General features: G+C 39.1%; 1 protein-coding gene across 6 annotated transcripts in view; it reads right to left on the bottom strand.

Annotated features, from left to right (window-relative positions):
- Nucleotides 1-16,837, bottom strand: part of DMD (dystrophin) — a 2,389,494-nt gene that overhangs the window by 705,447 nt on the left and 1,667,210 nt on the right. The window contains exon 1 of one of the 6 annotated variants that reach the window (XM_055564500.1): nt 6,763-6,904. The exons of the other annotated variants lie outside the window; for them this stretch is intronic. Coding sequence (XP_055420475.1) covers nt 6,763-6,829 — 67 coding nt within the window. The 5' untranslated portion in view covers nt 6,830-6,904. Of the gene's footprint in view, nt 1-6,762; nt 6,905-16,837 lie in introns of those variants that run through there. 6 annotated transcript variants of the gene reach the window in all.

The raw sequence follows: 16,837 nt of genomic DNA, 5'->3' as shown, positions 1-16,837 counted from the left end.
ATGCTCAAAATTCTGCAAGTCAGGTTTCAACAATACATGAACCATGAACTTCCAGATGTTCAAGCTGGTTTTAGAAAAGGCAGAGGAACCAGAGATCAAATTGCCAACATCCGCTGGATCATGGAAAAAGCAAGAGAGTTCCAGAAAAGCATCTATTTCTGCTTTATTGACTATGCCAAAGCCTTTGACTGTGTGGCTCACAATAAACTGTGGAAAATTCTGCAAGAGATGGGAATACCAGACCACCTGATCTGCCTCTTGAGAAATTTGTATGCAGGTCAGGAAGCAACAGTTAGAACTGGACATGGAACAACAGACTGTTTCCAAATAGGAAAAGGAGTACGTCAAGGGTGTATATTGTCACCCTGTTTATTTAACTTATATGCAGAGTACATCATGAGAAACGCTGGACTGGAAGAAACACAAGCTGGAATCAAGATTTCCGGGAGAAATATCAATAACCTCAGATATGTGGATGACACCACCCTTATGGCAGAAAGTGAAGAGGAACACAAAAGCCTCTTAATGAAAGTGAAAGTGGAGAGTGAAAAAGTTGGCTTAAAGCTCAACATTCAGAAAACGAAGATCATGGCATCCGGTCCCATCACTTCATGGGAAACAGATGGGGAAACAGCGGAAACAGTGTCAGACTTCATTTTTCTGGGCTCCAAAATCACTACAGATGGTGACTGCAGCCATGAAATTAAAAGACGCTTACTCCTTGGAAGGAAAGTTATGACCAACCTAGATAGCATATTCAAAAGCAGAGACATTACTTTGCCAACAAAGGTCCATCTAGTCAAGGCTATGGTTTTTCCAGTGGTCACGTATGGATGTGAGAGTTGGACTGTGAAGAAGGCTGAGCACTGAAGAATTGATGCTTTTGAACTGTGGTGTTGGAGAAGACTCTTGAGAGTCCCCTGGACTGCAAGGAGATCCAACCAGGCCATTCTGAAGGAGATCAGCCCTGGGATTTCTTTGGAAGGAATGATGCTGAAGCTGAAACTCCAGCACTTTGGCCACCTCATGCAAAGAGTTGACTCATTGGAAAAGACTCTGATGCTGGGAGGGATTGGGGGCAGGAGGAGAAGCGGATGACAGAGGATGAGATGGCTGGATGACATCGCTGACTCGATGGACGTGAGTCTGGGTGAACTCCGGGAGTTGGTGATGGACAGGGAGGCCTGGCGTGCTGCGATTCATGGGGTCACAAAGAGTCGGATACGACTGAGTGACTGATGTGATCTGATCTGTACATTTGTAGTGGACATGGACATCTTTTACATCACATTGGACATCACATTGGTGACCAGTGGTCACCAATCTTTTGGGCACCAGGGAGCATTTTCCTGGAAGACAACTTTTCCACAGACTAGGGTGGGGGGATGGTTTGAGGATGATTCAAACACATTATATTTAGTGTGCATGTTATTTCTATTATTATTATTACCCCTGCTCCACCTCAGATCATCAGGCATTAGATCCCAGAGGTTGGGGACACCTGCTTTAAGTCCATCTAAGTTTATGCTCTCCTATACCTTAGAAGTATAGGTTAAGTGAAACTCAGCACTTTTAGCCACAGGATACTGGGCAGACACTGAGACACAGTAAATACTTGAAGCTATAGCTATGAGGGACAGTAAATAATATGACACAGGAAATGTCATGATGATAAAAGTGAAAGCTTCTCTGGTAGAGAGTAAATGGCCACAAATTCTTTCTCTTCCTGCATCTACACCCTTGTAATGAGACATTCCAGATGCTCCCATCAAGAGCCGTAGTATATTTCTCCATTCATTGAATATGGATGGGATATTATTAAACACGACCATAAGCAAAGGTTTGAGAAATTCTTAGCTATTGGGCTATGGGTGGAAACTTTTCACCACTATGCAAACTTCACTGGCCTACTGAATGATGATAGGCAAGTGGCTCTGTCACATCCATTTTCTCATCCAATAATCAAGTACCAAACACATGAGTGAGGCCATTGACTACCAGCTGACCATTAATACATGAGTGAGTCTAGCTGAGACTAACAAAGGAATCACCGAGACACAACCAATCCAAAGCAGACTCCCAAATGATGAGCTAAATAAATGATTCCTATTTTAAGCCACTACATGTGGGAGTCACTTGTTATAGAACAATACATGATACAACCTCCATTTTTACCAATTAAAGACTTGCATCCAGAACAAGTTTAAAATGGTCCTCCCATTGCTACAGAAATAAAACAAATGCTGATCCAACAAAGAGAACACAGTTAAGAAAGAGTCTTCTAGTTAGAGTGTGAAAAACAGAAAACTGAAGATACACATAATCATTCTATGATGCCTATAATTCAGGCAGTCAATATTTTATAGGATATTTGAAAAGCCAAGCATTTAGTAAAAATTCATTGTTAGTACACTTAAAACTATGTAAATGAAAACAGTAGAGAATGTAATAATGATGGCCATGAAGCAGGCAGACCAGTGCAGAAAACAAGGGAAGAAAAGTCAGATCAGACCATAAAAAAGACCACGCTATTGATGAAGAATGATCATCAATTCTAAAACTGACATCAGAATAAAATGCATACATTCATTTGGGTATAACCAGCTAGAAAACAGGGCTTCCCTGGGTAGCTCAGCTGGTAAAGAACCTGGCTGCAATGTAGGAGACCCAGTTTGATTCCTGGGTCAGGAAGATCCCCTGGAGAAGGGATAGGCTACCCATTCCAGTATTCTTGGGCTTCCCTCTGCCTGCAGTGCAGGAGACCTGGGTTCGATTCCTGGGTTGGGAAGATCCCTTGGAGAAGGGCATGGCAACCCACTCCAGTATTCTTGCCTGGAAGATCCCCATGGACAGAGAAGCCTGGTGGGGTACAGTCCATGGGGTTGCAAAGAGTCAGACACGATTGAGTGACTAGCCACAGCATAGCAGCTAGAGTTCATCACATAGTTCTCATAATAGTAAATACACTGCTGTTCTATCAAAAATTTTAGCACCTTGAAAAATTCTTAAAGGATCCAATCTGCTTTTTGTTTTCAACAGAATTGCCCCTACCTGAATATTAAAGATAAGATTCTGTAGTAAAACATGAACAAAACCAGGTAAGCAGTGTTCTCTACATAATTCAGTCCAAATGAGTCTCATACTTGCTTGGGTAAGCTATGTTTTTACCCTCAGAAGCAAAATAACTAGCAGTGAGTTTTTCAAGTTGTTAAACATGTGCCAGGTCCTCCCTCACAAGCCTCACCCTTGAGATAAGCTACTTAAAGGATCAAATTTATCTTTTTCTTCATCACCAACCCAGTGTGATGTCTGATACACAGTGGCCTCAACCAACATTTGCTGCTGTTGTTATCCAGATTAGAATGAAGCAGAATCCTGAAGGGATGCATAAGAGAGAGGGAGGGTGGTAGAAAGAGAGACTGATTCATTAGAGTCTCAATCTAGAGTTTCATCAGCCAGAACAAAGCAAAGGAACCATTAGCTCCAACGTAAATGAAATAGTATTAAGTAGTCTTAACATGTAAATTCTTTTGGCCTAAATTCATAATAATACCTTACATCTGTACAGAGCTATACAGTATAAAAGCATAAAAGTGTCATTTCAGTCATTTTATCCATTGGCTTCTCTGTGGGCAGGGAGAGCAACATTGCTATCAATTTGCAGGAGAGGAAACTAAGATTTGGATAAATTAAAATACTTCTCCAGGATCAAAATCTAGTAAGTTAGATGGAAATTCCCAAGCAATCTATATTTTAAGAAGGAAGGCTCTGAGTTGACTGATGAAAGAGGGATTCATGAAAAACCCAATTAAAAAATCTGCAAAGGATGTGAATATACATTTCTTGAGAGAAGATACATGAATGGCCAATAAACACATGGAAAGGTATCAACATCACTAATCATCAGGGAAATGCAAATCAAAGTCGGAGGTGGGGGAGGGAGGAAGAGAGAGAGAATGAGAAGAAGTGTTGGTAAGGATGTGGATAAATTGGAACCCGTGTGCAATGTAGTTGGGAATGTAAAATGGTACAGCCTCTGTGGGAAACAGTATGGAGTTTCTTTAAAAAGTTGAAACTAGAATTATCATACGACACAGCAATCATACTTCTGAATATATAGTATATCCAAAAGAATTGAAAATAGGATCTTAAAGAGATATTTGGACACTGATGTTCATTGCAGCATTTTTGAAAAAGTCAAGAGGTGGGAAAAACCTAAATGTCCATTGACAGATAAATGGATAGGGAAAATGTGGTATAAGTATACAATGGAATATTATTTAGCCTTAAAGAGAAGTAAATCCTGGACTTCCCGAGTGGTACAGTGGATAGGAATCTGCCCACCAATGCAAGGGACATGGGTTTGATCTCTGGTCAGGGAAGATTCCACGTGCCGCAGAGCAACTAAGCCCGTGTGCCACAACTACTGAGCCACAATACTGAGCCCACCGGCCACAACTGCTGAAGCCCACTGTGCTCCACAACAAGAAAAAGCATCACAATGAGAAACTCACACAACACAACTAGAGAAAGGCCATGCATAGTAATGAAGACCCGGCACAGTCAAAAAAAAATTTTTTTTTTAAAGGAAATTCTATCATATGCTATAGAGTTTCTGTTTGCACGATGAAAAATTTATAGAGATCTGTTGTGCAATGGCAAAAAATTAACACACTATATACTTTAAATGGTTAAGATAGTAAATTTTATGTGTTTTTCACTACAACTTTTACAAAAGGAATCCATAGACCAGCCAAAGTGTGGACTTCTTTCTTTCCCTTCTGGGCTAAGGAGATTTTAAAGAGATCTTTGAATACCAAAATAAAGACCATCCTGTAAATATCAGTGGTTCTGACACATGTAGGCCCAGTGAAAAATGACCAATTTCTTTTTCTGTCATTACACCTCCTTCTTTGTAACCTTTGTGGGATAAAGAAGAATATGCCAATACCTCTCTGTGGTGGATATTATGGGGCCCCATCGCACTTCTCCTGGAGTCGACGGACCCGCACACCAGGTTCTGTTAATAATGACTGTTAATGCATCCCTCCCTGAGGCTTGCTGTTGGTCAGTACAAGGATATTAAGGCCCAGCTCACCTGCCTCAATTTTAGACAACTATGAAGGATGAATCCAGCTCCAAGCTCTCTGTCAGTTTGGCTTCAGTTCAGTTCAGTCACTCAGTCATGTCCGACTCTTTGTGACCCCATGGCTGCAGTATTCACTGCTCTGTGGATCAGCCTCTCCCACTCTGTCCAGTAACACTGCCCTCACTTCCTTACAGGTAGATCTACCAATACTCATTCCCACTAAACCTAATGAATGCAACTTTTTGTCTCAGACCATGCTTTCAGAAAATCCAATCTAAGATACCATCTTTTGACCCCTTAGACACCTAAATACACGATTTCCTTTCTAATACATAAAAGCAACATGGCATTCAATTCTGGAGTAATATTATTTAAATTATCTATTAACATCACATGTTGTATAGTTCAATATTCAGTTGAATGCTCTGGAAACTTACCAAAAGGCAGGCAACCACTTGGTGGCATATTTACTACTTAAGGGTTTATAAAAAGGTTTTTATACTCTGGTTATAGCTGAGTTTCAATTTATCATCTGAGTAGCAGCTTTGTAAGTGAAATCTGAACACATCCTATAACTAAAACACCAAAGAGTTTGACAAATCCCAATACTAAAGTCTTGAACTCTGTCTCTATAATGACACTGGAAATGTAACTGCCATCTTGTGTTAGTTTGATCTGATTGTGCTGAGCTGAACTTAGCTTTTAAAGTTCTGGGTCAGTAAACACCTTACAAACTGCAGGTATGGCAAACACACTAACTGAAGTAGCTCAACTAGTTCCATCAAAATCAATTCATGTTTTCATTTAACTTGTAGAAGAGCACACTATGCCCACAAGTGCAGGAACTATGAGCTATACAATAGGAACCAAAAATCAAAGGTAGAAAACAAGTACCAATTACAAAGGGAAAATTGCTTGTTACAGGCACAAAAATAAGATTATGATGTTTGTTTCTTTAAATCATGCTCACCAAGCCATCTCAAATTCCTTTTGAAGGAGAGGTAATCATAAATAAAAACACGGTTAAGTGGTTATAAATCACACTATTGAAGCAATAGCATGATTACTCTTAGGAGCAATGCAAGTACTTCCTATTGTTTCAGACCCGAAATCTCATGGTCCTAATCCTTTGGATGAATGGGTCTCAAATTAAGAGTGTAAAGAGAGTCTGGAAAAGCTGTGAGTCTATAGTTCATGGTTTCTGAAATAGGAGCATAGCTTACATTTTCACTTAAAAAGATTTGTGAAGCTGAACCTCTTATTTCTGCTACTTAAGAACAGAAAATTTTTATCGGATCAGGGCTAATGTTTATTCCTTTAAAAGAATTAGTAAATCATATTTAAACCTAGTAACACTGGTACTATTCCCATGATGTCAGTGTTTTATATAAAAGACAGAATTACACCAAATTTTTGCATTTGAGAACAGTACTTGAAAATGAAGTTCTAAGTAAAATGGAATTATATTTCAGAGTCAAATAAATACTCTAAGGTAAAGCTAATTACACAGTCCACAACAGAAAACTATGCTTCATTTTTTTGTTAGGAGAAAGGTAACATTGGGCTGTACCCTGCAGGCCTCCAAGGTCTGTGTGTGCCCAGCTTCCAGACCAAAGAAAGAACCTAGAGTCGGTGACAGAGACATCAGTGGTTTAAAGGATGAAGGGGCTTACATGTCTGAAGCAAGGTCCTGGCGTGACACCCCAGTGAGCGCAGTGGACTGCAGGTTGGGCAGAACATGGTAGCTGGTAGGCTTGCTTCCAAGGGGAAGGGGAATTGACTTCAGGTGGGCTCATCAGTTACCAGGGAGACCAGTAGAGGGCACACCCCTCACCACCCCTTTGATGAGAACAATCACCAGCTGGGGCCTGGGGCGAGTATGGAGGAGGGGTGTGTGTGTGTGTGCACATGCATGTGCACACTTGCGTGCACAAGCACACACACACTGTTTGGACTGACTCTTGGTGATCCTATGGATGGTGGTGGCCTGCTTCGCTGTCCATGGGATTCTTCAGGCAAGAATATTGGAATGGGTTGTCATGTCCTCCTCCAGGGGATCTTCCTGACCCAGGGGATGAAAACTGCGTCTCTTATGTCTTCTGCATGGGCAGACGGATTCTTTACCACTAGCACCACCTGGGAAGCCCATGTAAGGAGGTCAGTCCTGTGCATAAGATACAGGTGAAGCAGGCACTAGTGGGCAAGAGATGGACAGAGAGCAAGAGAACAGCCGTCTCGAGTCGAAAATTGATGTTCCCTTTATCCCAAGATATTTTGGTTTGGAGTAAAATATATTTCCTTTATTACTGTTAAAATTATAGCCTATAGAAGAAAGTAGAAGTCAGGAATGTAGCAGATTCATCCCAATGTTCACAGCTGCATTTTTTATAGTTGGCAAGATGTGGAAGCAACCCAAGTGTCCATCAATCAGGAATGGCTAAAACTGTGGTATATGTATACAATGCAATATTACTCAGCCATAAAACAGAATGAAATTTTGCCATTTGCAACAACATAGTTGGACTTGGAGAGTCTTATGCTAAAGTGAAATGAGTCAGAGAAAGAAAAGAATATACTATATGATGCCACATATTTGGAATCTAAAAAATACAACAAACTAGTGAATATAACAAAAAAGCAGCAGACTTACAGATATAGAGAACAAACTAATGGTTACCAGTGGGGAGAGGGAAGTGGGGGGGCAAGGCGATATGGGACAGGGGATTAAAGGTACAAACTATTATGTATAAAATAAATAAGCTACAGGCATATATTGTCTAACACAGGGAATATAGATAATATTTTATAATTATTATAAATGAACTATACCTTTACTATAGTATAGTAAAGTATTACTTTCATTTCAGTTCAGTTGCTAAGTCATGTCTGACTCTGCAACCCCATGGACTGCAGCCTACCAGGCTTACCTTTAAAAATTGTGATCACTATATTGTATACCTGTGACTTATATGACATTGTATATGAACTACCATTCAATAGAATATATCAGTAATAAAATTACAGCCTATATTAACCTATATTTTAAGACACAAAGAATTAAAGGTGGAAATTCTTCATTGTTTTTCCTACTTTTGTCCTACCTCAAAGGCATGGCTGATATGTGCCAATAGATATTCTTACCAACAAATTAATTTCTATACATTCAATTCATAAAGTACACTTTTTGTGGAAAATAAGGACCCGGACAGAAGTAAATAGCTAGGCAGAAAGGTCAATTCACTAACAAAAACTGGGGCCAATTCACTATTTTCAGCATGATGTTCCCATTCAATTTGATGTAACAGTGGAATAGAAGGACATAAGGACTGAAGCTTTCTGCCATAAGGGTGATGTCACCTGCATATCTGCAGTTATTAATATTTCTCCTGGCAATAAGCGAAGAGAAACTGAAGAGCCTCTTGATGAAAGTGAAAGAGGTGAGTGAAAAATCTGGCTTAAAACTCAACAATCAAAAAACTAAAATCATGGCATCCAGTTCCATCATTTCATGGCAAATAGATGGGGAAACAATGGAAACAGTGACAAGCTTTATTTTCTTGGGCTCCAAAATCACTACAGATGGTGACTGCAGCCATGAAATTAAAAGATGCTTGCTCATTGGAAGAAAAGCTATGACCAAACTAGACAGCATACTAAAAAGCAGAGACATTACTTTGCCAACAAAGGTCTGTCTAGTCAAAGCTATGGTTTTTCCAGTGGTCACCTATGGATTGAGAGTTATACTATAAAAAAGCTGAGCGCCAAAGAATAGATGCTTTGGAACTGTGGTGTTGGAGAAGACTCTCGAGAGTCCCTTGGCCTGCAAGGAGATCCAACCAGTCCATCCTAAAGGAACTCAGTCCTGAATATTCATTGGAAGGACAGAAGCTGAAGCTGAAGCTCCAGTACTTTGGCCACCTGATGCGAAGGATTGACTCATTGGAAAAGACCTGGATACTGGCAAATATTGAAAGCAGAGGAGAGGGGGATAACAGAGAATGAGATGGTTGGATAGCATCACCGACTCGATGGATATGAGTTTGAACAAGCTCCAGGAGTTGGTGATGGACAAGGAAGCCTAGCGTGCTGCAGTCCATGGGGTCGCAAATAGCTGGACACGACTGAGCAACTGAACTGAAGGACTGAAGCACTGTGAGACTGAATTGCTAAAATGGACAATCTTTGTCACTGACAGTAGCGGCCTAAGGTCACTACAACTGGGTGACTTTAACAGGTGAAACAGTAACAAGTCAGGGGTCTTTCATTCATCTATTTTCAGGGATGATCTTTTGGGGTTTATTGAATCAGATTCTGTTATCACTTAGTCATATAAGTAAGTAAACTATTCTATAAAAAATATGTTATCAGTCACTATTTCTCAATGCCATCGACATATATGTTATAGAAATTTGATTTTCAGAGAAGTTAACTTATTTTATATACCTAATGGGAAATAGATGGGATAACAGTGGAAACAGTGTCAGACTTTATTTTTCTGGGCTCCAAAATCACTACAGATGGTGACTGCAGCCATGAAATTAAAAGACGCTTACTCCTTGGAAGGAAAATTATGAGCAACCTAGATAGCATATTCAAAAGCAGAGACATTACTTTGCCAACAAAGGTTCATCTAGTCAAGGCTATGGTTTTTCCTGTGGTCATGTATGAATGTGAGGGTTGGACTGTGAAGAAGGCTGAGCACCAAGAATTGATGCTTTTGAACTGTGGTGTTGGAGAAGACTCTTGAGAGTCCCTTGGACTGCAAGGAGATCCAACCAGTCCATTCTGAAGGAGATCAGCCCTGGGATTTCTTTGGAAGGAATGATGCTAAAGCTGAAACTCCAGTACTTTGGCCACCTCATGCAAAGAGTTAACTCATTGGAAAAGACTCTGATGCTGGGAGGGATTGGGGGTAGGAGGAGAAGGGGACGGCAGAGGATGAGATGGCTGGATGGCATCACTGACTCGATGGACGTGAGTCTGAGTGAACTCTGGGAGTTGGTGATGGACAGGGAGGCCTGGCGTGCTGCGATTCATGGGGTCGCAAAGAGTCGGACACGACTGAGTGACTGATCTGATTTGATCCGATAGACACTATATCTGATAGCATGATCAAAAGTTGTTTCATTTGAGAGAAACTGATCATTTAACAACTAAAGAAATCAAGGCCTAAAGCATTGAATGGTTTGTCTAAGATTTCTATTCCCCAGCTGGCTTGAGACCAAATGAGGACCAGAATCTAGGGCTCTGAATTCTCAATTCAATAAGCTTTTTACTGTGCCAGTGGTTCACATTAGGAACATGCTTCTGCAACCTCAAAAATGTCATGTGCCTCTGCATAATAATCACATGTCCAGATTGCACAGATTGAGAAAAATAGTGACAAAAATCCACTTATTCTGAATTCAGTAATATTCTAATTTTACATTTTATTAATTGTAGTACCATTTAACGTCACTTTGAAAATATCTACTACATATATGTGGAGACACATAACTTATTTGATCCACAGACAAAACTTGCTCAATGATTTGAGATCTGCTTTCAGTGATACTAGGAAATCTCACTTATCTCCAGCCTCTAGGTTGAGAATCTCTATCATGCTGATCACTGCTTCATGATATTACTCTGATCAAGTATCTTTAAAACTCCCGTTCCTTCCCCTTACAGTTGATTTCAGTTAAGTGTTGCCAAAAAATGGTATCATGATCTTTTAAGGATGGCTTATATCACAGATGGAGGTTCCCTCATGGCTCAGAGGGTAAATAATCTGCCTGCAATGCAGGAGACCCGGGTTTGATTCCTGTGTCAGGAAGATCCCCTGGAGAAGGGAATGGTAACCCACTCCAGTATTCTTGCCTGGAGAATTCCATGGACAGAGGAGCCTGTGGGTTACCGTCCATGGGGTCACAAAGAGTCAGATATGACTGAGTGACTAACACTTTATAGCACAGACAAATGCTGAATTTTTACAATGGTTCATTAGTTTTTATAAATTAGAGGAGATTTAAGATTGTCAGTATCACAGTACTCTCAGTTACTTAACATTCTGATATGCTTTTCTGATTAGGAGAAAAGGGCACAGTCAGAGCTTGAATTTGGCTATCCTGCAGGTTATTTCACTCACTTTTATGTATACTGTAGCCCCTAACATGAATATACCCATGTGTATATGTGAATATCACTACCATGTGTAATGAGATTGGTGAGGTAAGGAGGAGGAGGAGACACATGGTGAGAAGCACCACAGGACCATGTTTAAATATCTGAATTTGCCTTCACTTTACTTATAGAAAATTATTTTCTACTACTTACCCAAAATGCCCATGTTGTCTCTGACTAACCAGTCTCTTCATGAAATTCTCAATATGCTTTTATTCTTTAGAAAATGAATCTATCCAAGCTGTTCCTCAGGCTTAAGTACCTTCTTCACTTATTCTAATCCTTCCTATCTTTTATGATCAGAATCTCATGTTACTGAGGTCTTTGTTGACAACTCGAGTTATGTCTGAACTTCGAATTCTTATGTTGATGGCAGTTTTATGTAAAAAAAAAGCTGTTTGATTACATATTTCCGTATATTATTCTTTACTGATCCAATTATAAAATTTTAGAATTGGAAGGAATTTGTGTGAATTCCAGTGCTGAACTTTAAAATCGGTCACCTCTGAACATTGTAAATCTTAGACTGAATTGTTTTGAAAATAATTCAGCAGACCCTCGATATTCTCAAGATGTGTATCTATGGGCCTTTGCAAATCAAAAAGTAGATGTGGGTGATCAGATGTAGGACTTAAGGGATTTACCCCTGCCTAATAGATTTTTAGAACATGAGATTAGTGTTAAAAGTTTTACATATTTGAGCCAGTCCAACCATCCAATGGTGTAAATGTTGTCAACCCCACTGGAAACCATTACATAGCATGGACCTTCAGAAAGTAAATTTCTATCACTTCATATGAATTATTTAGCTCAGGACAACATTTTAAGACTTCCTATTTAGATTATAATAAGCAAATTACATCTCTTATTTTGAAAATTATTTTAGTCTACACAAATCATTCTGATTATTGGCATTATAGCAAAAATTTCAAAATATAAGAAATGTTTTCAAAATGTTTTTTATCATTATAAATCAACATGAATATTTTATTTCATATATTTTCCAAAAAGAAATAATGGGTTCATAAATGAGAAAGCTTTTATAATGTGACTTTGATAGTGTGAATTTAGTCTAACAGAATGGGTTTCATTCAAATATTATTACTGAATAACTCCTAACTTGGTGACGCATCTGGGCTTCCTTAGTAAGAGAGTCATGTAGATGAATATATTTAAATATTTATTTCCAAGGCCTCTGTAGAAATAGGTAATCAAGTTTTTTTTTTTTTTACATGATTTTATTTATTTTTTGGCTGTGCTGGGTCTTTGGTGCTCATGTAGGCTTTCTCTAGTTGTGCTGAGCGGGGGCTACTCGCTAGGGCTGCACAGGCTTCTAACTGCAGTGGTTTCTCTTGCTGCGGAGCACAGGCTTAGGGCACGCAGGCCCCAGCAGTTGCGGCTCTTGGCCTCTACAGCACAGGCTCAATAGTCGTGGTGCACAAGCTTAGTTGCTCCATGGTACGTGGGATCTTCCCGGATCAGGGATCGAACCCACGTCTCCTGCACTGGCAGGTGTTCTTTACCAGAGCCACCAGAGAAGTCCCAAGTTATTCTTATTTTAATAAAGCTGTGAATATATGTCATAACAAAGGACAATTATACTCTAGACAAATACAGCACTTGACTGTGTTACACAGGAAGTACTCTCTAGGGCTAAATGCTAAGGACGCTATTATTAATACATAACTCTTCCTGACAACTCTGTATTTTGAAAGGCAAAATTCTCACATTGTATTATCTGAGACTATAACACAGTTGGACTGGTTTAGAGCAAAACTCGGGTATGGGAAGTGCTTTTAAAATTGACTGAAGGTTATAGAATATGTCTAAAATCTTGAGCATCGTTAATAAAGTTCACTCTACTTGGTCTTATTACTCAATTCACATCCTTTCTGGGAGATGAACTATCTCAAAATTCAAGACCTAACAGTAATGTACCATTATTGCAGAGTTGCTGTGAAACATTCCTGGGGCTCTGACCAGGATGATTGAGAGGACTACTAAATGCTGAAAAGTGGATGTGACCAGGGAATGGCTTGGCTGTTTGCCAGTGCAAGAAATAACTTGATGCTGACATTAAGCAGTAGCTGAAGAATCTTTTAATAGTTTAGGCGCTTTTTCTAAATCCTCCAGTTATGCTTCACTGATTAAATTATTAAGAACCTCTGATTTAGCTGTTTCATATTTTAGATGTGAGTGGAGATGTTTTGAAATGATTTCCATTATTCATGGCTTCTTGTTTTTCAAAATTAAACTTATAGGATGCTGAGATAATCCCTTTTTATTAGGTCTGCAGACACTGAGAAGACAGTAAAAGCAAAATAGCTGTGTGAAAGTATCATTTTCCTTAACAATACTGTACTATGCTGGGCTAGTTTTTCCCCCCATTAGCTGAGTTACAGACATTTCAATTAATGCTATTAAACCAGTTGTTAAGATCTTAAAAATGGCTCCAACTAACTTCCAGATGTTTTGTATGTGTGTGTGTGTATGTGTTTGCTCAGTCATGTCTGACTCTTTGTGACCTCATAGACCATAGCCCATCAGGCTCCTCTGTCCATGGGATTTTCCAGGCAAGAATCCTGGAGTCGGGTGCCATTTCCTCTTCCAGGGGATCTTCCTGACACAGGGACTGAACCCTTATCTCTTGCACCTCCTGCATTGGCAGGTGGATTCCTTACCCACTGCACCACCTGGGAAGCTCCAACTTCCAGATTAAGGCCAAGATAAGATTCAGGCAAAGGTCAAGAGAAGGACAAGACATTAAATTTAGGAACAGCCTCCCAATGTGTATAGTTAATTTGTATATGATTAACATTTCTAAAAATATTTCTCATTGTCGCCTACTTTATATATGGCCTGCAGATAAGATTGTCTTGAGGGATGGTACAGGGAGTGAGGAGGGAGGAGGGTTCAGGATGGGGAACACGTGTATACCTGTGGCGGATTCATGTTGATATATGGCAAAACCAATACAATATTGTAAAATTTAAAAATAAAATAAAATTTAAAAAAATTGTCTTTCATAGCTTCACTGAACTAACAGTAACTAAACAGTTTTGGGCCCTACACCATGCCAATGGAGTGAATACTGAACAACATTCAGTGAACTGAGCTGTTAATGAACTGAGCAACATTCTTTCATGGATGCCATTACACCAACTCTGCATTTCTACTACTTAGGAGAGTTTTCAATTCTTTTCAGGCTTCCATGGATTCCATCCCCCAGTTCTAGAGGTGGATTTAGATTCATCTAAGTGCTTAGATTCCAAGCCAATCAAGATAATCCCTCCCTCTTAACCTTGTTTTAATACCCCAAAGTTGAAGTCAACCATCCTATGGCATCACTCTGAAGACTATTATTGATATGGGAGTAGATATATAACCTAGATTGGCAGATCTGAGTGATAGAGAAATCTCTTGATCTAGCCTTGAGGTAAGAGATCCTCTCTCACTGTAACAGCAAATCATATTGCCCCATTTGCTGCTGGCAGCCACCTTCAAAACTGGAAGGGAACTAGTGAGGGGTCAGAGCTGACCCAGAGGGAAAATCAGAACTAAGAATATCATAGAGAAAGAGAACCAGAGCTCTGTTTGTACTGTTTCTGGAGCTTGCTCCAATGTTTGGACTCTCAGTTAGGTGAAATTAATTATACTTATGGCTGAAGCCACTTTGAATGGGTATTCTTTTTCTTGTAGCCCCAAACATCTTTATTAACCATGTCACCAGAGTTACAAAAATAAATGAGACTCTATTGCTGCCTTTAAGAAGTTTCTATTCTAGTGGGAGACATATATGCCAACAACAAATTTCCGTAAAATGTAATTATACTTTCTGAAATAGAAGTAAATAGCAAAATGGTAGTATAATAAAGAAGTATCTGTCTTCCCTTGAAAACTAGGCAGAAAGGAAAGTATTCATACAAATAATATTTTGAGCTGAGACTTTAAGGTTGAGTTTAACAAAATTAAATGGTGATATGTGCATTTCTAGTGGAAAGAATAGCACATGTTAAAGTAGAAAGGCAGCATTTGGTGACTGGGGCACTAAAAATAGCTTAGTATTATCTGGTTATCAAGAAAGTGGTGGGAAAGTTAGGAAATAACCTAGACATCCTAGCAAGTACCAAATTATGAAAGACCTTGTATACCAAGCTGAGCAATTTAGCTTTTATTCTAGGGAAAAAAAACTATTCTAAAATCTTGACTAATGTAATATGATTGGTACATTAAAAAGTTCATTATCAATGGACTTGCAGTGTGCAAGATGGGTTGAGAGAGATGGGAAGACCAAGCAAGGGGCTATGTAGATGATGACTGGATAAATGACCAAAACAAAATAGCAGGGCTATGTTAGAAAGTTGAGAGTTGTTTGGCTTACAAGTTCAACAAAATCGGTGGTAAATGATTATTTAGTACTAAGGAATAAAGAAAGGGTCAGCCAAACTCCTTGATTTCTAACTTGGATAGTGAGTGCCATCCACCAACATAAGGAATGTAAAAAGAGGTGTAGATTTTTCAAAAGATAATGGTAATATCAAATTTGGGTATGCTGAGTTTGAAATATCTGTAAAACATCTAGGTGATAGCTGGCCTGCAGGTGAAAATATAAGACAAGAGTTTAGGAAAGACATCTGAGCTAATCACTGGTATAGTTTCAGGAGTCTTTACCTTATATTCTCTAACACACTGAACTGTATTAAGATGATTTAAGATGGTAAATTTTGTTACAAGTTTTAAAGCACAATTTAAAAACTACAAAAGAAATTTGGCCATAAGTACAGCATAGGCTACGGCCAATTGGAACAGATGCCAGCTGTAAAGGGACACACACATAGCATGGGCTAAGTCCTGGGTAATACCATCATTTAAGGGGCTGACAGGGGAATATGTCAACTAGTAGAATGGCAACAAGGGACCACAGAGGTGCTAGAAAGCAAAACTAAACAAAACAAGAGAACATGCAATCTCAAAAACCAAGACTGTAGAGAATTTAAAAGCAAGGAACATGGGTGATGCTTGGCTAAAACTATCAAAGGCACTGAAGGTAAAGTTTCAGAATCATAGCAAAGGGAATAATAATTCAAAAAACCTTGCCTGTGGATTAATGCAAATTGCCTTAATACTCAAGATATAATGTAATTTCAAAAATATCTATATTATACTGAGAATGTTAGGTAAAAACTACATAAAAATGGAATGAACTGATCTACTATAGTATTCATAATCTAATCTAATCTCAAGAAGCAAATAAACCATAAAGTTGGAGTAGGAAATAGCTACCCACTCCAGTATTCTTGCCTGGAGAATCTCATGGACAGAGGAACCTGGCGGGCTACAGTCCATGGGGTCGCAAAGAGTCAGACGTGACTGAGCGACTAACACTTTCAAGGAAGACAATATAGAAACTCATAACATAAATGCCAGTAAGACAAATATATTAAACGATTTGGGGTGGCAGATTTTTTTTTTTTATGTCATACAGGATGACAAAAAAATGAAAGACTGAGACAAAAATCAAAGGAGACAAAAGACATATTTGAATGAAATATAAAGACTCAAAAAGACATATAGGTGAGGGGAAAT

The sequence above is a fragment of the Bubalus kerabau genome, chromosome X, assembly GCF_029407905.1.
Source record: "Bubalus kerabau isolate K-KA32 ecotype Philippines breed swamp buffalo chromosome X, PCC_UOA_SB_1v2, whole genome shotgun sequence".
Taxonomy (NCBI): domain Eukaryota; kingdom Metazoa; phylum Chordata; class Mammalia; order Artiodactyla; family Bovidae; genus Bubalus; species Bubalus kerabau.
This window is presented reverse-complemented; position numbering and strand designations above follow the sequence as displayed.